At 35.1% G+C, this 26,612-nt stretch overlaps 2 protein-coding genes across 2 annotated transcripts; one reads left to right on the top strand and one right to left on the bottom strand.

Moving 5' to 3' along the window:
- Positions 1-441: 441 nt before the first annotated feature.
- Positions 442-13,850, bottom strand: LOC110457681 (RING finger protein 215-like). The gene is made up of 10 exons (XM_021509041.1): positions 13,548-13,850; positions 12,579-12,716; positions 10,782-10,853; positions 7,681-7,766; positions 6,582-6,636; positions 5,939-6,055; positions 5,236-5,352; positions 4,700-4,819; positions 4,012-4,114; positions 442-3,289 (listed from the first exon to the last, which is right to left on the bottom strand). The coding sequence occupies exons 1-10, from the start codon at positions 13,839-13,841 to the stop codon at positions 3,270-3,272; spliced, it is 1,122 nt and encodes a 373-aa protein (XP_021364716.1). The 5' UTR covers positions 13,842-13,850; the 3' UTR covers positions 442-3,269.
- Positions 13,851-17,925: 4,075 nt separating this feature from the next.
- Positions 17,926-23,785, top strand: LOC110457702. The gene is made up of 2 exons (XM_021509069.1): positions 17,926-17,988; positions 20,503-23,785. The coding sequence occupies exon 2, from the start codon at positions 20,534-20,536 to the stop codon at positions 22,172-22,174; it is 1,641 nt and encodes a 546-aa protein (XP_021364744.1). The 5' UTR covers positions 17,926-17,988; positions 20,503-20,533; the 3' UTR covers positions 22,175-23,785.
- The last annotated feature ends 2,827 nt before the right edge of the window (positions 23,786-26,612 follow it).

Here is a 26,612-nt window from a genome sequence, read left to right as displayed (position 1 = left end):
TTGTAAGCTGAACAGGAACTTAACACAAACTACAAATCGTACATATCGCTTTCCATTGATAGCCGTCCCTTACATTATAAACGCTCCCTTTCCCTTTTTTTCTGGTCTGAGTCACTGTAAATAACCAACTGACTTGGGGGAGAAAAGGGTCTATGACTTTTTTTTTGATAACTTTGGAAGGCATAACATTCAAAATTCTTAACATTTCCAATCACTATAATGCCCAGGGCATGTCGAAGGTAAAGTACAGTATGCAAATATAACAGCGTGAAATATTTTCTACTTCATGCACCATCCAAAATTCTAAAATATTTTTTACTACATGCACCATCCAAAAAGCTAAAAAAACAATGTCAACAAAAGTAAATTATCCTAACATTCTTTGTCCTTAAGTGTACTAAAAAAATGTTAACGCTTCTGTAATTGTGCGATTTTCCTGCATTTGGACCCATAAATAAAACTTTAAAAAGAATAAACACTATTACACTGGAAATATTTTCATCGCCTTTTTCACTCGACATGTTGAGCCAGTCCCCGATGTATGCTAGATAAGTAAAGGGAATACAAATTTAAAACAATCCTCGTGTTACAATTCTGTGGAGAAATTGTAAAACTAAACAATGATCAATGTATACAAACTAAGTGATCAATCAATAAATAGTATCACATGATTCACTAAATAACAGATTTGACATGAATTTGAACCAATTAAAATGGTAAAATAAATATCAGAAGATGATTGCACTGGATATCATGTAAAATCAATTTCATTATGTAGATGAATCAAACGGAAATATAAAAGATGCAAAATGTATTCATGCAGTAACATCAAAACATCGCCAGATCAAAATAAACCAACACATTTATGAATTACATGCATTCAACAACATTATAAATCATGACTGTAATACAGCAAAATGACACCATTGTATTAAATTTCTTTATTGGAACTTCACAAAATCAATTCTTGCATGCCCTGAGTTTTAGAATAAAATCGAAAAATTAATATTATTACAGTACGAGTTCAAGTTTTCATATTACAGAAAATGCAAAACATTTTTTTTTTATTTGATATGCAATTGGTGCTTGAAATATATCACTGTTAGTCTGTAATTAAGTGACCTTACAATTCGATGTATATATGATTGAAACGATGTTTCAATATACGTGTTTTGTGTAGGAAACGGAGAGAGGCGCTTTCACATTTATATTCGTTATTGTGAATTTATAACTGTATTATACTTTGTAAGCAAAATGAATCATGATTAAAATATTATATATTTGTTAAGTATACACTCGAGATCTGGACAACTGAATGAGTTCATAGGTCTTATATTCACTCTTCGAGCTCTCTTTACATTTCATTCGAAATACACCTACAGTTTAAATTACCAAAATGCATCACAATTATACGCAGTGAATTAATATAAATGGAAGCGTTTGATGTTTTGTAGACTAGATTTGTTAAAAAAATCCAATCACTTCTTAACAATAATTTTTTGGCAGGTATCGTACTAATTATTATAATATTATGATCATTCTTATTTAGTTCCTTTTAATTTTGCTCTACTATCGATACTTCAATCGGTGTTGGAACGAAATAAAAAGTCTAAACTTGATCAGATTAATTCTTATTTCTTTCGATAAAAAACCTACACCAAAAATATGCAGTTTTCAATTAAAAAAAAATTAAAAAATCTTGGCACTGGTTTTGTCAGAATCAAATCTTTTTAAACATTCTCCATATCAGAAACTTTAATCTTTCGTTACAAATTTATTCACCGATAATGAAAGAATGGAATTTGGAAAACTTTGTTTTAAAAAGCTTTGAATCTGATTATCAGAAAAATACTACATGTTTCATATATTAATTATTTGATTACATCTTTAAATTCATAGTAATATGATAACAAATAAATCTTTAATACCCCATTCATGCTTCCATCAAGAGTGAACAACATAATTAAATAAAACTTGTTTTATGATTGTTGTAAAACAAATAAAGTTAATATCATAAAGTTTATAACAGATTACAACTGAAACTATTTTAGTACAGAAGAATAATTAGCACGTTCAAAAGTAAATATAACGAAAACCTACGTATCGAATGCACCAGCAAAATACGGTGTAAGACCTGGTAATCTTATCATGATGGTCGATATCCTATCACAATAGATCATTCAATAGGCAAACTTATAAGAATGTAATTTTTAATTTGTGATTGTGGATATAAAGGTATATTTCCTTAGGCCTTAAATCCAATCATCCCCTCTGAAATCAATGTCAAAGAATGTGAGGTAGTACAATAAAATCATTTAATTATTTTTAAGGATTTGTCTGTTCATTTTCCTCCACAGAACAGGTGTATCGCTTTACTTATGGTCAGAATTTTATCTACAGTTGACCACATCTTGTTTAATTTTTTGACATTCAACAGGCATGTATGGTGATACCCTATTGATAGCAGTTAAGGGGATACCATTCGTTCAAGGGGATACCATTCGTTCAAGGGGATACCATTCGTTTAAGGGGATACCATTCATGAAAAAAAGGTAAGACATGTTATTTATCAAAACAAAAGAACTGAAGATTTGTTTGTCAATTTGCCTAACTTAAATGATTCTCAATTGCTACATCAGGAGCAACACCACTAAAAGCTACCGTCAGGCACTGAATCAAGTAAGACCAAAGAGGACTTCAGCATGATATGTTTACTCATAACAGAATACTCTCATCTCCATGAACAGATATATATGGTGTATATCAGGTACCCTAGTCATTACCTGTACTTCAAAACTAATGTAATACTGAAGCTTTACTGATTCATCGTCACAAAAATCTGAGATAAACATGTGAGTTCTGTGTATACAACAACGTGGAATGGAGGATCACCGGTTCAAGAAATCACCCAAACAAGCATGTACCTGAGAGGAAAAACCATGCAGGCACAGACTGACACCATTGACACAGCTATCTCTAGTCTGGCATTGTAAATTGAATACACCTTCTGCACAGCACCTTTCATAACTCATATAAAAGATCTATGTAGTTATAATAAAGAGTAATTTTGGTCAAGGCTGGTTCGGGTAAATGGTTACCCTAGCCCGGCGAGTTAAGTCATCTGCAGTTCAAGGATCATTTCAGTCCGAAGGAAGCTCATTGCAATGTGGTGGGTTTCCAGTTGTATTGTGACAAATTCATGATAGAAAATGTCAATGTTTCACTGGTTTAGCAAAATAATTCACTTGTGAAAATCCTTAGATTTCTCTTCACTTGACAGCCATTTTCTCTGCAATATATGTAATCAAATCAATGAAGTCTCGTGCTGGAAATTGATACATTTGTATGATACACAGAATATGTATTTATAACAGTTGACCTTGTCATTTCACTCTATATAGTACAAGATCCAAGAGACCTAATAGCTCACCTGGTTTACTTCTGTTATTTTTAACATATATCCGACACCTGTAACCTGGAAAACAGGTCAAGGTCTTCATTAAACAAATAGTCTTCTTCTCCATCATGTAACAGAACAAATATCATGACTCTTGGTATAGAAGTTCTGTAGAAGAAGTAGTTCGATTTTTTAACATATTTGACCCCTGTGATCTTAAAAAATAGGTCAAATTTATTTAATTATTCTTAAATAAGTTTTTTTACAAATTGAAATGATGATCTTAATTTTGATCAGGTTAAGATATGAATTATTCTAAAGATTCTTCTCTTTCATCCAGTCTCAGATAATAGAATTTTCTGTCATTACTCAATTAATGATTAATTCATTCACCCCTGAAGACAATTGAATTCTTCCAATTCAAACGTTCATCATAACATTTCAGGGTTGAATGAGTTAAAAGAATAATGAGCTTTCTAGTGCATCACCAGGCTAGGCCAAACCCAACAACAATGGACCTTATTTGTACAGGTTATGTATTTTTGAAACATTGTTAACAAACCCAACAACTAGTGTTATCTGTATATCAAGTCCATGTAATTTACAACACTTACCGACAATGTTAAGTTTACAAAGAGGACACGTGCGGTTTTTGACAAGCCACGGGTCGACACATTTAGTGTGGAACTCATGACCACATGGAAGAACTCGTAATTTCTGTAAATAAGAGTAAATACATATATGACACAATACGTAACAGTTCAGAAATCCCTAGCGTTCAACCTTTATCATAAGATAGTTAGGAAATGATGAACGGTTATTAATGAGGCTTTATAGTACATGCCAAAAATTTGTGCAGTTTGCTTAGATCCATGAAGCTGTTAAAAACGACAAGTTTTTGCACAAAATACAATATTAGGCTGTAAATTCATTTCCGAGCAACTTCAACCGAACAAAAGCTAGAACTACCACGTCAAACTTTACGATGTAATGACTTTTTCATCTTTTGTTTTCGTCTTTTTTTAGGTTATACCATATTTACCTGAAAAAAGTTTATCATTGGGGGAATAACCAACATTCAATTGTATACTGTATAAACTGAAACAGCACACATAAGTTCAGATCACGTTAACCTCTGTCGTTAATGATCTGATTTCAAGCAGTTTAAGAACAATATCGATTCAATGGTTATTTTAATTACCGACACACACAAACCATTTTCAAATGTTCAATGGAGGAGTGGTGCTGATACAAATGCTTTTGTTTTGACTTTTATTGCTGCTAGATGTGGCAAACTTTTACCTGTTTTGGTGAAAAGTAATCAAGACAGATAGCACATATTTCCTGGTCCTGACGACTGCGATGCCATTTCCTTGTCATCATTCTGGACAGCGCTTGGTGGGCTAGCTTCCTAAGGGCAATCTGTAGGTGATGTACATTTATATACTCGTATATGTACAAAGTGACATTTTTGTTCAATATTATATATCAATTAATACCTTAATGGTTATATAACAATATGGTTATATAAAAAGAGGAATTCTCACGAATCTTCTATTTCAAAAGTGCATGTGAAATTGTAATATTTCTGGCCAAATACACTTGTAAGTAATTAACCATATTTTTAGGGTTTTTGATAAAAACTGTGATTATTTCATTTCACACATGCAAGTTGCATTTTACGAATCTAAAACATGAATGAATCTTGGAACTATACATGCTATATGATTTATTTTTTTTAAATCCTTTTTATTTTGTAAAGAAACTTCAGAATTATACGAAATTACAGGTTCAATCATTTTGTATATCATTTTTGGGGGGTTTATTGCGGTACACACCTCCATGTCATCAGCCCCATTTAGGTGTCTACCTCTCATGCGTGCCTTCATTACCAGTAATAACAGAAGTAGAAAGGCTGCCGAGTAGAAAAAGTTCCAGAACTGCGCTGGGTCTGCCTGGGGAGAATAAACAGGAATAAAATGGTTGATCAACTCAGGCAGAGAACAGACAGGAATTGATATGTTGATATTTAAACTTGGGTGGAAAACACACAGGAATTAACTCCATACAATATTTGTAGCTGTCATGTATAACACTTCCATTTAAGCTTAAACTTAAATAAAGAATATGAAATCTGAAAAGCTTCAGACAGTTGTCTGTCAAAGTGTCAATTAATGTTTTATATGCATCATTAACAGTCTGTCTTATCATTTAACTAATTACATATTATTTTAATTTGTATTTTTAACAGAAATCTTAATCTAAATATCTAAATAATCATTTAAATCACTTGGTGATTGTTATTGATGGTCACATTATTGCGATTGTAAAATATAATTCAGTGTCTTGCAAAACAGCTGACACAGATCTGAAGATAATTACTTCTTATCATCATCGGACTCTAGTACTAATACTGTTCAAAACTTAACCTTGATTGTTTTATTGCCATGAAACAGTTCAAACTATAAACACAGTAATCACCAATTGAAGTAAAAATTCTTTCATGTCAGTCTATTTGACTAAGAAGTATTATACACAAACCTTGCCCTGGTCTCCAGATTCTGCTTTTGTGCCAAGGCAGATAACTCCATCCCACTCATGAAAGCTGCGTCCATTAGGGCGGCCGCATGTGGCCCACAGAGTCAGTGTGGGGAATTTCTACGATAAACAACATTTTGTTATAAATAAATAAAACAATATGAGTTAATGTCTTATCAATCCTCTTCCTCATCAATGATTACCTAGATAGGAAGAGAGGTTATCCTGAATTATTTTTTTTCAAACTATTAATTTAATTATATTTAGTCATGCATTCAAACATCGGGAGTGTTAATGTCTTTTTTCTTAATTTTAGTTAATTTTCTTAAATTAGCAGATATGGGAAAACCCATTAAGTCTGTCATTTCACTTTCACTGTCAAAAAACAATGTTTCTGTCAACTTTGGTACACATGAATTTGCTAAGTTGTATCAATTTGGTTAAAGATTTTCTAGTAATATGTGTACAAAGCGGAACACAATCTAAAGGCATTTATATAATCATTATCAAAATAATTGATCAGTTGTCTTCAAAAACGTTGTCCCTTATATTTTTACCCCCCCCCCCCCCCCCCCCCNACATGTGAAATTTATACAAGATCTTGTCTTTTGATAAGAAAATCATCTTAGTGTGTAAATAATATTACCTGCCAATAAGCTAGGGCTGTGTTGTAGGTCACCCTGGCCCGGGTCTTCACCTTGCTGTAAAAGTTCACCCAACACGTGATACAGATATCAGACAGCCTGTTATAAGTGAGTAAATGCTGGAATAACAATAGCCCGAGTTTCCTCTGGCCCCGACACCAGACTTGGACATTTTGACAGATAGCCTGTTATAATTGAGTAAATGCTGGAATACCAAGTACACTTAAAAACCAACAGTTCTGATAGAAGTTACATTATGTAGTTACAACAAGTACCAGGTATAAACAGGATTTATCACAAATGTCTGAAATACATGTATATGCTCTATACTGATATGTTTAGGTGTACTGTGACCCATGTGTATATCAGACATTTGTAACAAACCCCTGTGCAGCTGTGACTGAACCTTGAACATTATAATAACATCAACATGAAAGCTAGGAGAAAATAAAATGAAAGTCTAAGAGTTGAAGTGGGGAATGCTGCCTTTTCTTTTACAAGATTTGATTTATGCCAAATGGATGCTTCCTGCAAATCTCAATCATATCTCAACAAGCATATAATTAGGAGCAGGGGAAGATTTATCTGTATTTCTCCTTTTGTATCCCACTCCTAACCCCAAAGGGCAGCCAAACCAAAGTAGATCAAATCAAATCACAGGGAGGAATAAATCTGTTTTATAACAACTGACTCCCAAAGTGCTTCATGCCAAATTTGGATGATATCTGATAAGTTTTTCAAGAGAAGTTGGCCTTTTAAAAATTGTTGCAGACAGTTAATAGATATTGTGGTACATATGGCATATCATAAGTCCATGTTGGTCTTTCTGACGAGGTGAGCTAAAAGCTAATATCAGCCTCAACACCCTATTAAGCATAAATTAAAGATGTATAATGGTGAAACTGAAATATACCCTGTAATCTAATTAACATACACTGCATAATTATTATTTTTTATTTATTGTATTTTTTATTTTTGTTATTTCCAATTATAGAATTCAAAAGTTATATATATATATTATTTTATAGCAAATTATAATATTATGCTGATCAATTTATATATTATTTTATAGCAAATTATAATATTATGCTGATCAATTACCTCGTCAATACTGCCACAAAGTTAGTGATGTTGTCAACTGACTCAACCACTACCACAGGGTAGGCCAGCAGTTTCTTCATCTCCAGCTGGCAATACATCAGATCACATAATATAACATACAGGGTTTATGTCAACTTACAGTACAGCACAATGTACAGACCAGTCATATGTAAGCTGGCAATACATCAGATCACATAATATAACATACAGGGTTTATGTCAACTTACAGTACAGCACAATGTACAGACCAGTCATATGTAAGCTGGCAATACATCAGATCACATAATATAACATACAGGGTTTATGTCAACTTACAGTACAGCACAATGTACAGACCAGTCATATGTAAGCTGGCAATACATCAGATCACATAATATAACATACAGGGTTTATGTCAACTTACAGTACAGCACAATGTACAGACCAGTCATATGTAAGCTGGCAATACATCAGATCACATAATATAACATACAGGGTTTATGTCAACTTACAGTACAGCACAATGTACAGACCAGTCATATGTAAGCTGGCAATACATCAGATCACATAATATAACATACAGGGTTTATGTCAACTTACAGTACAGCACAATGTACAGACCAGTCATATGTAAGCTGGCAATACATCAGATCACATAATATAACATACAGGGTTTATGTCAACTTACAGTACAGCACAATGTACAGACCAGTCATATGTAAGCTGGCAATACATCAGATCACATAATATAACATACAGGGTTTATGTCAACTTACAGTACAGCACAATGTACAGACCAGTCATATGTAAGCTGGCAATACATCAGATCACATAATATAACATACAGGGTTTATGTCAACTTACAGTACAGCACAATGTACAGACCAGTCATATGTAAGCTGGCAATACATCAGATCACATAATATAACATACAGGGTTTATGTCAACTTACAGTACAGCACAATGTACAGACCAGTCATATGTAAGCTGGCAATACATCAGATCACATAATATAACATACAGGGTTTATGTCAACTTACAGTACAGCACAATGTACAGACCAGTCATATGTAAGCTGGCAATACATCAGATCACATAATATAACATACAGGGTTTATGTCAACTTACAGTACAGCACAATGTACAGACCAGTCATATGTAAGCTGGCAATACATCAGATCACATAATATAACATACAGGGTTTATGTCAACTTACAGTACAGCACAATGTACAGACCAGTCATATGTAAGCTGGCAATACATCAGATCACATAATATAACATACAGGGTTTATGTCAACTTACAGTACAGCACAATGTACAGACCAGTCATATGTAAGCTGGCAATACATCAGATCACATAATATAACATACAGGGTTTATGTCAACTTACAGTACAGCACAATGTACAGACCAGTCATATGTAAGCTGGCAATACATCAGATCACATAATATAACATACAGGGTTTATGTCAACTTACAGTACAGCACAATGTACAGACCAGTCATATGTAAGCTGGCAATACATCAGATCACATAATATAACATACAGGGTTTATGTCAACTTACAGTACAGCACAATGTACAGACCAGTCATATGTAAGCTGGCAATACATCAGATCACATAATATAACATACAGGGTTTATGTCAACTTACAGTACAGCACAATGTACAGACCAGTCATATGTAAGCTGGCAATACATCAGATCACATAATATAACATACAGGGTTTATGTCAACTTACAGTACAGCACAATGTACAGACCAGTCATATGTAAGCTGGCAATACATCAGATCACATAATATAACATACAGGGTTTATGTCAACTTACAGTACAGCACAATGTACAGACCAGTCATATGTAAGCTGGCAATACATCAGATCACATAATATAACATACAGGGTTTATGTCAACTTACAGTACAGCACAATGTACAGACCAGTCATATGTAAGCTGGCAATACATCAGATCACATAATATAACATACAGGGTTTATGTCAACTTACAGTACAGCACAATGTACAGACCAGTCATATGTAAGCTGGCAATACATCAGATCACATGATATAACATAAAAGGGTTTATGTCAACTTACAGTACAGCACAATAAACAGACCAGTCATATGTAAGCTGACAGTACATCAGATCACACAATAGGTCATATCAGCTAACAATTAAAAGAAAAGAGAGCATATTATCTTTTCAAAGATAAAACATATGAATCAAGTAAAAAATATAAACAATGAAACAGAAGAAGCATTAAGATACAGTCAATAAAGAACCTCAGGAACCTTAATTACCACTTGTCAAGACAGACAACTTTTTTCTGGAAAAAGAAGCGCAGTATGCTAGTTCATATTGCTTAGAAAATATGTACCGCTAAGTAGATATATTATACTGAGTTGCATAGCTTCTTTGACAGAATCAATAATTAAATACAACAGATTTATTTTGAAAAGTTTATCACTGCACACTAAAAATTGTTTTAGTTTGAGGATATTAGTCAAAGCAATGTTCTGTAATATTTTTTTAACATTGGCAGTTTATTGGCACAGCATCGCATATTTCCTTGTCAAGTGAATGTCAGCAGACAAAGCTGTCACTACAGGCAACTATACTTTTACCCATGAGTCTTTATAGATATGATTTTCTGTTGAACATATATACACCACAGAAACAAACATGTAACTAAGTTGGGGTTTTTTTTCTTTTTTTTCTGGCATTGCTATAGCTTTGAGAAATCATTACTGAAAAGAAAGCCATACACTACCAGACTTTTAAGAGGAATAACAAAGATGAAATATACAAAATTTAATCAAACTACAGGGTTCTGAGTGTAAAAGTTCAGTGGGGCTAGATCAGGACAGAAAAACTGTTATACTGTACTATCACTAACGTATTGAGCTACCTTGTCAAGGGAAGTGTACAGCGTCCTGTCCCAACTGTTCTACAGTTATATCCTAACGGAAGTTAAGGTTATACAAGTACTAGGGAAAAAAAACAGTGTAGTGGGACAGGGATCCTTAAGGTGTAACATTCTAACATTCTAAAGTCTTCTCTTATAACTGAGACCATTAATCTAATTCATTAAAGATTATGATTATTACTACATACACATACCTCTTTAATGATTCGTGGGTTCAAAGTTAAGATGATAATTGCTGAAGCTCCAAACATCAAAGCCTTTTGCATCTTTTAAGGAAAACACAATTTATTATTTCATGAACAAGCATCAATGTTAGTATAATACACAAATGTGGATCTTTTACACTGGTAATTGCTATGATTACTTTCAAAGAAAACGAAAAACATATTTAACGTTACTGTCATAGTTGGCATTTCAACAAGAGGCCCAATGGGCCTGCATCGCTCACCTGGTCTAAATCTCACACATCTAAGCTTAAAACTGATCTCAAATAAAGCTACAGGCAAACTATCAGCATTTATGACTATAAGTCATTCTAAAAAAGGATTTAAAAACCATTTCACCCCTGTGACCTTAAAAGTCCAATAAGGTCATTACGTTGAACACATTTTGTAGCCCTTCATCTCAGGATGCAACTTGCAAAATATCACCACCCTATCCCTTTGTTTATTAAGATAAGGTCATTTAGAGGTTTACACCTGTGACCTTGAAAGTGGGTCAAGGTTATTTAAATTAAAAGCTTGATAGCCCTTCATCCAAGCATGCTACTTGTTAAATATCAACATCATGCACCTTTTGGTTATTCAGAAGAAGTTGTTTAAAAGTTTCAAACATATTTGACCCCTGTGAACTGAAATATAAGTCAAGGTCATTCATTTCAACAAACTTTGTAGCCCTTCATCTAAGTCTGCTACTGACCAAATATTAACATCCTGGGTATTTTGTTATTCAGAAGAGGTCATTTAAAGATTTTAAACATATTTGACCCCTGTGACTTTGCATATATTTCAAGGTCATTCATTTGAACAAACTTGGTAGCCCTTCATATCATCATGTTATAGACCAAATATCATTATCCTGCACCTTTTGGTTATGCAGAAGTTGTTTAAAAGTTTTAAACATATTTGACCCCTGTGACCTTGAATATAAGTCAAGGTCATTTATTTAAACAAAATTTGTAGCCCTTCATTCTAGTCTGCTACTGACCAAATATCAACATCCTGGGCATCTTGGTTATTTAGAAGTTGTTTAATGTTTTTTTTAGACATTTGACCCCTGTGACCTTGAATCCTAGTGAAGGTTATTTATTTAAACAAACTTGGTAGCCCTTCATCCCAGCATGCTTCTGGCCAAATATCACCATATTGGTCTTTTTGGTTATTTAGAAGAAGTTGTTTAAAAACTTTTAAGACATTTGACCCCTGTGACCATGCATATGAGTGAAGGTCATTTATTTAAACAAACTTGGTAGCCCTTCCTCCTAGCATGGTACTGGCCAAATATCATCACCCTGGGCTTTTCGGTTATTGAGAAGAAGTTGTTTAAAGTTTTTAACATATTTGACCCCTGTGACCTTGAATATAGGTGAAGGTCATTTATTTTAACAAACTTGGTAGCCCTTCATCCCAGTTTGCTTCTGGCCAAATATCATCACCCTCGGCCTTGCGGTTATTAAGAATAAGAAGTTGTTTAAAGTAAAATATTGACGACGGGCGACGGATGACAGACAGACGCCATGGCAATTCAATCTAAATCACACAAATGTAAACTATGCAGATATTTTTTTGTCTAATTAACAATTTCGTGCAAATTCAAATTTCTGTATCACCATGTCAATTTTACCAAATGTTTTATTGTTTATGTGGGATGTATACATTTGAAGGACATACCCTGTCTTAGCTGCGATAACGTAGCTTCTGACGACGAGACATTTTTTATATATATATTGCATTGTCAAGGAAGCCGAGCATTAATATTAGTCTAGTACTAACCCTATCTATGACGGAAGGACATCCCCTTGTTGCGTTGTCAGAGGTAACACTCCTCTCCGAGTAGTGAAACACAGCTATCCAATCTCTTGGGAGACGAGCATACTCCTTCTCATCATCCTCTCCGCAATCTGATGACAGCTAAAGGGTGAAAACACTTATTTAATATCTGTATAATTAACAGTATTATGTTATTATATTTGTCAGTTTTCAAACCAATGGAACCGTACTCAGTACAGCACATGACAACTTTTTATTGCATTTGGTACCTGAAAATGTAACGTACGGTAGCAGGATATACTGGATTATGCACCACATCAGAATATGATCCAACACGTGCACCAATTAATTATTACACTAGCGTGTTTACATAAACTGGTCAACTACAGCTAAACAGGTCCAGTACACTCTGCCAATTGAGCTATATAGCTGTAAAGACCTATAATAGCTCTATATCTGAAATAGGTCTGTTGGGCTATTTTTATGTGATTTTCTTTTTTTAAGGAAAACGAAACAAAGTCGCTATTAAAAGAAGATTTTATCATAAGATTGACAAAAGACATTAAATATATTTATTGTTTATAGAAAATATGTAAAAATTGTTTAAAAATTTCGGAAATATTTTACATTTATGAAAAATGAAAATAAACATCTAACTGTATATATATTCTTTTTGTAGTCAACATTACCGTAAACCTTATTGTTTTATGCGACTTAGCTTTAATCTAATGAAAATTGAAATATGAGAAAATATAGGTCAATACAGCTATAATCAGATAATTTATATTTTATAGGTGAATATAGCTATAAGGTCTTTATAACTATATATATATATATATATAGCTCAATCGGCAGGTTGTACTTTAGTCAGCTAAAACTGACCATACACGTTAAATTCCTATGTTCAACAGCTGTTCAGCCTTTTATAATATTTTTAAAAAAGGAGCTAGCTTGAAGAAATTAAAGTCTCACCATATGAAGCCTGCCATCAGCCTGTTTCTTCTGTCCGATAAACGCAAATTTACCCTGAATATTTTCCGCAACCACGTCAGATACAGCTGACGAACTGTCAGATTTTGACAGCTTAGGTTGGTGACTTAGTGTGTCGTAAATGCTCACTTCGATTGAAGCGGAACTATCTGACGCTGCAAGAGCTGGAGCCAGAAGCACAATGCACACATTTACGAGCGCCCAAAAAGGGTTTCGTTTGCTGTGTTTCACGAAAAACAGAAACAGCTGGAGAATGACCCAGGCCACGGCGGCCATATTTTTTGTTTTGGTTTGCAGACCAATTACACGGGTGCTACTAGTTACAGCCCGGTACAGTCCGTGTCGACCAGGTTACAACCCGGGACAGCCCGGTAGTGTCTAGTGATATATTGACCGCCCGGGCGTTTGTCTCCACGTATACACCATAACATCTTTATATTTTGCACTGTTTGTAATAATATGAATGTAATGATCAAGAAGTTGTGTAAAATTCTTAACATTTGAGCGAGTTATGACTATTTGAAATCAGTAACGTCGCAACAACCCGCTGGAGAAGAGCCAGACGTTTGTTATTTGAATATGATTTAATCTCGCATGTAACAAACCTTTTCATTGGCCTAAAAAATATGTTATCAGCCCATAACGTAAAAAAATGACGTCGCCGTTTGTAACGTCGCTTAAATTTTGATTGCCTGATACAGCGGCGTAATAATTTCTAAGAGAAAACAGTCCATCAATAAAACTTGATTTCTCAAGGAATTGTGTAAAGTAGATTAAATTATAAGGATTAACTTGAATATATTTTTAACATAATAAATATATTCAAGTTGATCCTTAAACAAACACCGCCCGGGCTTCCGTTCGGTAATTGGTAAGCTGGACTAAAATACGTCATTCTTATAAGTTTAGAAACGAAAAATACAAAACTGAATATAACATCAAAATATGTTCATAATTGGCCAAGTTATTGTAATTTGGAACACTGCAGGACGTATTATTTACAATATTAATTATGACTGCTCGGGCATAACTCTGTAAAGTTAATTTATTAAAAGTATCTTACTCGGGTTCATAAATGATTAAGAAATATAATATGAAAGACAGTGTGAACATAACTTCATCGTAAAAAGATTTATGCTGATCTAACTTGAGATACTTCGCTACATTACGCTGAAGCTCATATCACGCATGTTATTCAAGTTACAGCATCGGGACCGCCCAGGCTTTCATCTTTATGGTGAATTAGGTCAATTAAAATCTGCTTTTGTTAAGATGTGTGTGTAACTAACACAATGATGAAAAAAATGAAGGGTTGCTCACTCTCAACAAATCCATAATAGTACCTTGTGCTTTCAAATATGATCGCTTTATTTATTGTCGCCCAGTAGACTTATACAAACTCTTACATGAATAAGTATGTCATGATTTTCTCGAGATGAGGAATAATTAAATATTTTCAAAGCATTCACGTATATCGCCTTTGCAACATTTTACACTGGTTAAATCAAGGCTTGTCACATGATATATTAGGTTGACCCCCTTGCCTATAGAGGGGGCGGGGGGGGGGGGGGGGGGGGGGGGGGGCTGATGTAAACTCTCTATTACATTGCGTAGTTGAATGAAAAGATAACATAAGGGTTTTTACAATATTTACAAAGAGGTAAAACACCTCTCAATACCGGTTATCAGTCGATAAATCGTTCTCTTCAACACGAATGTTAATGTAATCGATATTATCAAAAATCGCCCTAATACTATCTTCAGCATTGTCTGTGTCCCAGCGAAGAATAGCATGTGTACTATACGTGTGTACATTTGTTGAGTCCTGATCACTGATACTAATAATTAGCTTACAACTGAGTACAAAATGTAGAGGTGCGTGGTCAGAAAATGTATTGAACCCGCAAGTTACAAATGCAGTCATACTGATAAACATCAGGCGTTGTTACTATATGCAATCTACTATACGCTACAACCCGTAGGACCACGTCCGTTAGCGAAGCCATCAGAATGTCTACCATTTCAGATCCGTATGTCGGAGTATACACATAAGTGTAGCAACTTCAGACCAGTTCATTACCCTATCGGGACACACTCGTGAGGGTAAATGTACATCAGTTTGGTAAGTATATATAATATATATATCAGATAGATTATCAAAAATATCCTTACTCGCGTCATCCTGATCCAAAAAATCTTTAAATTTGAACATCTTCCATTAAAGTCACCAACTAAAAAAAACTTTGCCTTCCAGAGAGAATACAGCTATTTCATTTTCAAGATCATAAGATAAATCTCTGTTGAAAAGCCTGTAATACGCCGCTCGATCAGGCGGAATATACAATGAGCAAATAAAGACATCTTTCTCACATACAGAGAGATGTTTGTCAAGTTTAAGGCATACAAATGTGTCGTGAGACACAGAACAAATGCTAACATATGATTTCAAGGATTCACTTTACAAATATTGAGATACCCCCTTCTTGTTCACACACAGTGTTACACCATAAACCGCATGACAAGATATTAGAACATCCAGGGCATCCCTGGAGCATCTTACAAAGTGGTAATTGGTATGACAAGCCAACTTGAACTGTTTTCATGAGATTATGTAAACTATTTTATTCGTGTAAAGAAATTAAATGAGATATCTTTTATGCATCTCATATACTATATATAAGATGTCTCATTTTAATATTATTTTTTAGGATTTATCAAATGTCCCGGGCTTTTACCTGGGGCAGTACCCCCTAGCCTAACAAGAAGTAGAAAAAACATTTGAAATTTGACTGTGTAAAGAGAACTTAGTTCAAGAAATTATGAAATTATGTTGAAAATTGACTGAATCACATCGATTTGAAATGGGTAGAATTAAAATTGGTTATTTGGCTGGAGCCGGCACGGTAGCCGTTACTTTGTTCATGTCGCCCCGACAGCCCGGGCTTTTACCTAGGTCGGTACCCCTTGTCCCCCTAGCCTAACATGAAGAAGACTGTGTAAAGATTACTTAGTTCAAGAAACTATGAAATGATGTTGAAAATTGACTGAATTACATGGATTTGAAATGGGCTTTCAGCTTTGTATAATAGCGTATGTTTGAGAAGTAACTAATTTAAAAATATCATAACTATGCCAATTTTTAATATCCCACAATTTTTCAGAATTGAGTTAATGAACAACAGAAGAGTGTTTGTTGAGCAAATAATGAATCTGGTGAATGCCCGGGCGAACCCGATATTACAAACAATACTCATGATTTCAGCTTAATCGTACGGATGAGAAGTAACTAATTTCAAAACATACACCGGCAACTGAACGATTTCATTTTTTCTTGTTAAGTCTAGTTAATGGTAAGTTGAAGGCTCGGGCGCTCCCGATATTATAAATAACAAGTACAGTTGTTACGGCAGTAGCGGATCACTTTGCATAAAATTGCTACACACGATTTTTGCAGAACCTTTTTTAAAGACATATATCATATATTTTCAGAAAGTACATCTAATTACCTCTTTGTAGCGTATACGTATGGTTGAGGAACTTATAATTTCAAAACACCGTAACTCCGCCAATAATTAACATACAATGTATTCTAACATTTTTGTCAGCACTGTGTTAGTTACACCACGGAATTAGTCTGTGGATTAGATATCCAAGTCCGTGGTTACACACACATCTTAACAAATAAAGAGTTTTAATTAATTGACCTAACGATAAAGATGAAAGCCAGGGCGGTCCCGATGCTGCAAATAACACGCGTGATATGAGCTTCAGCGTAATGTATACGTAGCGAAGTATCTAAAGTTAGATCAGCAAAATCTTTTTACAATGGAGATATTTTCACACTGTCTTTTATGTTTTATTTCTCATTCATTGATTAACCCGAGTGAAGTACTTAACTTTACAGGGTAGCGCCCGGGCAGTCCTAATATTGAAATGACAAGCCCTGCAGTGTTAGTTAACTTCAAATTACAATAACTTGGCTAATTATGAACATATACTTTGATATTTCTTCAGTTTTGTGTTTTTCGTTCCTAAAGCTATACGAATAAGTTGTGTCAATACAGTTTACTACACACGTGAAAGCCCGGGCGGTGTTTGTATTGCAAATAACAATGGTCTGGCTCTTCTCCAGCGGGTTGTTGCCATATGTTACTCATTTCAAGTAACCATAATTCGATCAAATTTAATGATTTGTTCACAACTTCTTGATCATTGCATTCATATTGTTACAAATAATGCAAAACATACAGTTGTAATGGTATATGTAAGTGGAAACAAACGCCCGGGCGGTCAATATATCACTACCGGGCTGTGCCGGGCTCTATCGGGCTGTAATTAGTAGCAACGCAATTATACCTCTACACAATAAAGAGTTCCACATTTTCCCGCGTGTATGTCGGACTCGAATGCCGTTCTAAGACGAGTAAGTAAATACTACTGCAATTTTTGAGATCTCTCTTTTCTTCTCGCAAAGATTGCATTCAAATTCATGTAACTACATAAAATTGTATGTAAAACACTGGTACTAGCCTCGTCTACCAATACACCTTACCACAAATTAATATGTAACAGGCGAGGAAAAATACACGGCCAGGGCCGGGGGTTCGAACCCGGGACCCTCCCAACTATAGACGGACGCTCTACCAATTCGATTGGGCTATCAGGGGCCTGGTCATTTTTGCGGAACAACCGGTTTGGCCGTTTATAAATGTAACAATTTCGGGTATAAATCCTGGCGGACCTGCACATGTTTATGCAGGCCTTGCAATGCTTTGCCATGGCTCGCCTGAAAGCAGCATCGGAATACTAGGTCCAACTTTATTTAATAAACGAACAACAGCGGTCCGACCGGTCTGACACGTTTAAACGAAAACGACCCTGGTCGGTGACGATCGACCCAGTCCATACTTGCCAACGTTAACCCTCCCTATTTAGGAGGGAGATTCGAATTCCCGATTTTGAACCCTTAAATTGAGTGTTTTCAACCAGTGAATTCATTAGGTTCGGTTTTTATATGATAAAAACAACATATACGCTTCCTTGTTCCTATATTCTAAGATCTATTGATTGCATACTAAGAAAAACTCAAAATATGCCATTTTAAAGTTTAATTTGGTCTCTAGGGGGTATCCCACACATTTTATTTATATTTTAATTTTGAGCATGCAGAATCTACCCAAAGCCAAAGGTGTTTGAAATACTCTTCTTCTTCTTCTTCCCGTTATGGAGTTGACTCATCAGATGAGTGTCACTACTCCAGGCTCTCCGGCGCTTATTGGCCATACAGCTAAACAATTTGCTATTTACATCTGTCTGTATGTACATCTAAAATCTGGTATTTACAATGTACAAGTCCGGAGTCCTGTCTAGTGCCTGGGGATGAGTTGAGTCCGGCCACATCAATGGTCTGTATGTGGTGCCGGAAACTGTCTACTGTTGGTAGTCCTCTGATATCTGATGGTATTGAGTTCCACATCTTGATTATAGCAGGGACGAATAAATGTTTATATGCGTTGACTCTGGTGCTTATTTGCCTGATGTTGTTGGCTTGGGAACTCCTAGTCCCACTGCTAGTCTGTTGTAGGAGATGATGGACGGGGACTTCTACTGACTGTAAATTGAGATATATATCATTAAAAAAAATTGTATAAAAAAAGTAGTAATACCATTATTTGTATATGTTTTTTTTATATGATATATACATGCATGTATCTCAAGTACAGTCAGAATTTCAAACACCTTTGATCTCCCCCATGGAAATTTCAAAAAATTGGCAAGTTTATGCCAGTCCAGTTCCGCTACATTCCTACCTCCTTTTTCTTGGTCTTCGCCCCCAGAATACACAACTTCATGTATTTACAACCCGGGTTCGGTTATCCCCTTGTTACAGTACACAGAATGCTTGAAACAAGAGTTGGTCACTGTGACCTGAGTGAGCTGGCACCACTGTAACAGGAGAGGGAAAATGCACGGCCAGGCTGGGGTTTGAACCCCGGACCATCGGAATGATTGATCCAATCCAGTTCCGTTACAAATATATGCATCATGTAGCACGGAATTAGATGTAAATAAAAATACAATGCAAGTCGGTGCACGTACATAGTTTTAGGGAGATCGCTTTGGAGCAATTATTAACAGCGATTTTTGTATGATCAAAGTTTTATGTTGTTTTATAATTACCAGAAACTTACAAAGTATACGTGTCATCCCTGGTACCGCTATACCCGTAAAATTTCAGATTCCTAGCTGTGATTTTACAGATTTTTTTTTTATTAAGATTGAATATCAGCCATTATCAGGGTTTTCAGCTTTCCTTTAATCCTTATAGATACAGTAGTACAAGTAATTGAATGAATGTAATTAATTTAAGAAATTACACTGTACTAATATCAATTGCATATATATACTAGTACTTGTACTTGCCAACTCTCCCTATTAGGAGGGATACTCCCGTTTTGGACCCTTAAATTTAGTATTTTCAACCAATGAATTTGCTAAACTATTTCTGTATTCTAAGATCTCCTGATTTCATTCGAAAGAACAACTCAAAATATGTCATTTTCAAGGGTTATTTCCTCTCTAGGGGGTACATACACACATTTGATTTATGTTTTAATTTTCAAAATGCAGAATCTCCCCCATGAAAATTTCAAAAAGTTGTCAAGTTTATGCCAGTCCAGTTCCGCTACAAGTATGCAGTTGCAGCATAAAATGGGCCCATCATTTTCATTTATTCCTTACAACTATGCAAAATTATAGGACCAAGTTTAATTTGAAAAAGAAGCCATTTGTTATTTATAACACATAAATTAAAGACATGTAAGTTTGTAGGATTATTCAAAGAATGTTGTAATTAGTTAAGGTTAATGATAAACATTGTACTAACGATATATTGGTGACATTAATTTATTGCAGATCTTATTTTGTTTCTTTTTAGCTGAACAAGATACCCGTCTTAATGATCAGAAATGGAAGCAAAATCATTCGATTCTGGCTTGGATTCAACTGTTTCCAAATTGGTGTCCAGCCCGGGGTATCCCCGAGCTGTGCTGAAGGCCCTACACAAGTCTTGGCGAGAGGAGGAGTTCTGTGATATCACTCTCCATGTTGGTGAGAAGAGTGTCAAAGCTCACAAGAATGTGCTAGCATCCCTCTCCGAGTACTTCAAGGTCCTCCTTCACATGGACGCCAAGAACAAATCTGACGTGGTACTACATGATGTAGACTTTTCCAGTCTGGAACTTTTGCTCCAGTTTGCCTACACAGGGTCAGTCGAGGTCACTGGTAACAATGTACAGAGTCTGTTCATTGTGGCTGACTATCTTCAGGTCGAGTTTGTAAAGGAGTCATGTCAGAGATTGTTACTCAAAAGTGTTGACAGAAGTAACTGTGTTTCCATGCTATCATTTGCTGCCAAATTCTATTTAGAAAAGATCAAAAACAGATGTATAAAACTGATTGGTCGGCATCTGGAAGAAGCTAGCCGGATGGAGGAGTTCTCGGCCATTCCCTATGACTGTGTTCTTGAGTTGTTGAGTAAAGATAATTTGATCGTGTTTCGTGGCGGCTACCCCCTTCCCAATGACCTTAATGAATTGGCCATACTTGAGGCAGCAATTTGTTACATTTCCGGGCAGAACGAGGAGACAAAACTGAATGGAGAACAAATCTACTCTCTGGTTGTAGCAGCCCGACTGATCTACATTGATTACTGTGATTGGGAAAAACATTTAGAGAATAACTCAGATATTCTCTTGGAGGAGAAGCTCGATACTGTTAGGAAATACCTCCTGGATCATAAAGATGTCACTAATAAGGCTCTGTTGATGTCTATAAAAAACTGCAGATCTCCTCCGCTTCACTGGGTGGTAAGACGAGACCAGGATAACACCAAGATCATTCCTGACAGCAAGAAATACAGTGGTAAATCTGATTGCAGTAACTTTTCTAAAGGATACTTCAATGATGGAACCTGCGAGACATCAAATGAACGGTCACAGATTTCCAAGATTGTCATTGTAGCACGTTTTAATGAGAGTCAGAAAGAAAATGTGATTGTGGGTATGGAGGTGTTTGATAGCTTCTGGCATCACCATGGCCTTCCTAAGGACTCGTCAGAAGTGACTGATGTTTGTGAGGTAGAATTAGAAAAGGGAGAGGTGATCGTACAAGTTAAATTAAGGACTCAATATATGATGATAAATTGTTTAGAATTTGTCACCAATCTTGGAAGGAGACTTGGACCATTTGGGAGTACAGAACCCCCAGACGTTACGTTAGAACCTCCTGCTAATTTTAGTGGTTATTTACACAGTTTTTCAGGTGCGGAGAGAGAATGTTGGGAGAATGAAGGTATCATCTGTTTCAATGTTAACTGGGTATGTCACAGGGACATCGAAAACCCAGACTTTATAGGGAACTGGGACATGAAGTGGCAGGAGTTGGGAGAAGAGTTTGGCGAGGAGGAAGAAGTATACGGGTATATATCCAGTGATGACTACCCATACTTCTTTGGGGAGGACAGTGAAGAGGGTGAATCAGAGGAAGAGGAGCTCGAAGAGGAGGAAGAGGAGAGAGATACGGATGAGAGTGATGAAAGTGATGCGTGAGTGGATTGCCTTGCTATACACAATGTATAGATACATTGTACCTGTGATATATAGGATGCCCATCAGCAGAATCAAAGGCGGCCAGTACACTGACAGGTACATGTAGACTATGATAACAAATCTGTACTTTTGTAAGTATATACATGTATTCTTCAGAGCTGTGATGCCTTGTATATATAGGCACAGGTGATCATGAGATAGACTTTATAGTAAAATGACATCTGATAATATGAGGGCACCAATCAAAATCAGTCCATAAAACTCATCCCAAATTGCTAAAAATGTTGTACAATTTTGATACAAATTAAAAGGTCACATTTGGCTACAATGAATATACAGTTGATGTTTAAGAATAAGATGTGTGAATTTAAAGTAAGGATGAAATTCCAAACTAGAGGAAAAAGTGGCTGTTATTCTGACATGGGGATCAAGAAAAAATTGTATCATGATGAAACTTTAAAAACTTGTGATAAAAAGAAGGAATTTTATGCTTCTTTGTGTAGATATCTCGTTTGTGTATCTTTTAAACACAATTGATTTTATGCTGTTTGAATTGTTATAAACTGATCAGGGTATGGTGAAATATACTCAGGTACATAATGTATGCATGCATGTGTGTAAGATGATCAACAATTAAGTTTGAACTTCTATACTGTTATATGTTGTTTTTAATCTCTTTGGGAAAGAAATTATACTGAAAAACAGTTTTGTTGCATAGGTTTGTAACACTACATAGATCTGGATCAAGATGTACCCATGAACAAGATATGATTTTTATCTCAATTTGAAACTCTTCTTGATGCAACACATCTTTATCATACCCAGTTCAAATTAAACAGAGAAAACTTTGTTTCTAGCCAGAGTTTCCTCTGGCCCTGACACCATTCTTCAATCTTAGACATTTTGACAGAAAGATTTATGTGTGCCCACACCAGACATCTACCTGTTAAGATGTCTTAGTCTGGTGACGGGCCAGAGGAAACTTGGGCTAACTTTGTACAAGTCTGTTATATTAGAACATGAACAAGTAACAATTTTCAGTTCTATGATATCGATAGACACTTCCAAACTAATTCAGGTTTGACAATTTGTAATAATTTCAATAAGCAGCAGTATTAACTGTATATACATGTACATGTATACACCTATGACTATAATAATGGTCTATTTGAAACTGCTGTTAACTATTTTTAGCTCATCCTGCACAAATAGCCTGAGGAGTTCATGTTATGGAGTAGTGTTCGTTGTCCTTCCAAATGTGTTTACTTTTCTTCTAAATAACCTTTAAGAGGCATTGTGCAGAAGTGATAGGTGTGATCATGCAAACCTGTTCAAATGAATGAACCTGAAATAAATCAATGTTCTATTATTTATACTCATGTCTACCTTTGAGAGTACACTTGTAACAGCTTACTACCAAACACATGTACATAGCTGATTCAGGATATAATTTTATAATAAGATCATCTTGTGATTGCATTGATTATTTCAAGGATTAATGGTTTTTGCCTATTATTTCTTGTTTGCATGTGTTTTAGTTACAGTAAATTGTATTCTGTTGGAATATACAATGTACATTGTAAAAGTTTATATTATTCCATCAATAAAAGATTGAATGATGTAATCTAGATTTGTTATTAATCTTTTACTGTTACTGCTGCATTTGATTTTAAAATAGATCAAACAATACCGTCACGTTGTACTGTCCATCCAACCATCAAGTATCAGTATATCTTTCAGGTCAAGATCATTCAATGTCAAATCATCCTGTCTGATTACTTAGTATCCATGCCATGACTCGGTTCATCTATATTTGTACACCTAGCATGTTGTACTTTTTGGAGTCGTACCATCAGTGTTTAATGTCACATCTTAGTTGGCTTACAGTTTCCACTCCAAATCTTCACAGTACATGTTTGTAACCACTGCAAGAGGTTTGATTTATTTGTAAGGGATATATACTATACACCTACAATTATAAACTATTTAGGGTCATTCTATCGTAGGTCAAAGCAATCAAAATTGATCCCTTCAATCATACATCTGATTGGCTGATAGTTTCTGCTCCATTATTTGAAATACTTTTCCCTCAGTGACACCAAAACGGTTTTGTTTTTAGCTCACCTGGCCCTGGAAGGGCCAAGTGAGCTTATGCCATGGTGCGGCGTCAATATTTTACTTTAAACAACTTCTTCTCAATAACCAAAAGGCCTAGGATGATATTTGGCCAGAAGCAAACGAGGATGAAGGGCTACCAAGTTTTTTCAAATAAATGACCTTCATCCATTTCAAGGTCACAGGGGTCAATTGTCTTGAAAAATCTTTAAACAACTTCTTCTGAATAACTAAGAGAACTAGGATAATGATATTTGGCCAGTAACATGCTAGGATGAAGGGCTAACAAGTTTGTTCAAATCAATGACCTTTATATATATTCAAGGTCACAGGGGTCAAATATGTTTAAAGCCTTAAAACAACTTCTTCTGAATAACCAAAAGGCCTAGGTTTATGATATTTGGCATGTAACATGCTGGGATGAAGGGCTACCAAGTTTGTTAAAATGAATGACCTTGACAAATATTCAAGGTCACAATGGTGAAATATGTTTAAAACCTTTGAACAACTTCTTCTCAATAACTGAAAGTCCTATGATGGTGATACTTAGGTAGTAGCATGCTAGAATAAGGGCTACCAAGTTTGTTCAATTGAATGACCTTGACTCATATTTAGGGTCACAGGGGTCAAATTTGTTAAAAACTTTAAACAACTTCTTTTGAATAACCCAAATGCCCATGGTGATGAAATTTGGCCAGTAGCATGCTGAGATAACCTTTTTACCTATATTCAAGGCCACAATTAAGGGTCAAATATGTTTAAAGCTTTATACAACTTCTTCTGAATAACCAAAATGCCCAGTGTGATGATATTTGACCAGTATCCTGTTGGAGTGAAGGGCTACCAAGTTTGTTCAAATGAACGACCTTCACTTGTTTAAAAAAAACACACCTTTAAACAACTTCTTCTGAATAACCAAAAGGCCCAGGATGATGATAATTGGCCAGTAGCATGCTAGAATGAAGCGCTACCAATTTTGTTCAAATGAATGACCTTGATTTATTTTCAAGGTCAAAAGGATCAAATATGTTCAAAATCGTAAAACAACTTCATCTGAATAACCAAAAGTCGCAGTATGATGATATTTGGCCTGTAACATGATGGGATGAAGGTCTATCAAGTTTGTTCAAATGAATGACCTTGAATTATATTCAAAGTCACAGGGGTCAAATACGTTAAAATCTTTAAACAACTTCTTCTGCATAACCATATGGCCTAGAATGTTGATATCTGATCTGTCAGTAGCATGCTGGGATTAAGAACTACCAAGTTTATTCAAGTGAACGACCTTGATTATGTTCAAGGTCACAGGGGTCAACTTTGTTCATTTAACCTATGGTACATGCTGCATGTACAAATTTGTTCATTAAATCTATGTAACAATTAATGGAAGATGAAAAACAAGGAACAATTTCTATTCTGAGGAATGATTTATTTAGATATTGGCACATGATGAATAATGAATAATTATACTGGTAATAAAAGCAAAATAGAACTAACTTATCCCAATATTTTCAATATAATTAAAATCATTTCCTCTACAATACTCTCACATAATTAGAGGATAGGTATTAAGATTGATTTTAATAAGGTTGCAATATTTTGATGTATTGACATGTCCAAAGTATATGTAGAAAATCATTTCCTCTACATCTTTATGGACTTACGTAGAGTATAATGTAACAGGAGAGGAAAATTGCACGGCCAAACTGGGATTTGAACCCCAGACCTCTGAACGATTGACACTATTTACTCTAACCAGTTGAGCTACATTGTTGAGGGTGGGCATGATCAACCCTGAGCCAGGTTCCATACAATAATAATGCAGGCAATAATTCCTTTATAGTCCCACAAACACAATGATAATTATATAGTAACCCAAAGGAATGGATCATTTATCGCAGGTAAGGGAAATTGAACTACACATACAATTTCAACCTAATTGAATGACATGATCATATACACTGAAGACCATAATGACAACATTGATAATCTACAGGAACTTTCTTTATACCTGATGTTTCTGATAATATATTGTCTACATTATTTAAATACAGCATACAAACATATTTTGGTAAATATAAAATTCTTAAAGCATCCCGACTATCTTGCGATAATTTTACATCAATATATGTCGGTTCTGAGATACAAGTATCGGAATAACAATCACATGATTTGGCAGTCACATGTAATATTAAGGGGGACATATACATGTATACTTGCGTTGTTAAAGTAAATCAGTAGCAAACCAACTTTGTCTAAGTAAAACATTGGTAAATTGGATGAAAATTGAGGAAATTTCACATTCTTCAAGAAAGGGCTA

The sequence above is a fragment of the Mizuhopecten yessoensis genome, unplaced genomic scaffold (genome assembly GCF_002113885.1).
Source record: "Mizuhopecten yessoensis strain PY_sf001 unplaced genomic scaffold, ASM211388v2 scaffold9299, whole genome shotgun sequence".
NCBI lineage: Eukaryota > Metazoa > Mollusca > Bivalvia > Pectinida > Pectinidae > Mizuhopecten > Mizuhopecten yessoensis.
The sequence above is the reverse complement of the archived record's forward strand: the minus strand, read 5'-3'. Positions and strand labels throughout refer to the sequence as shown.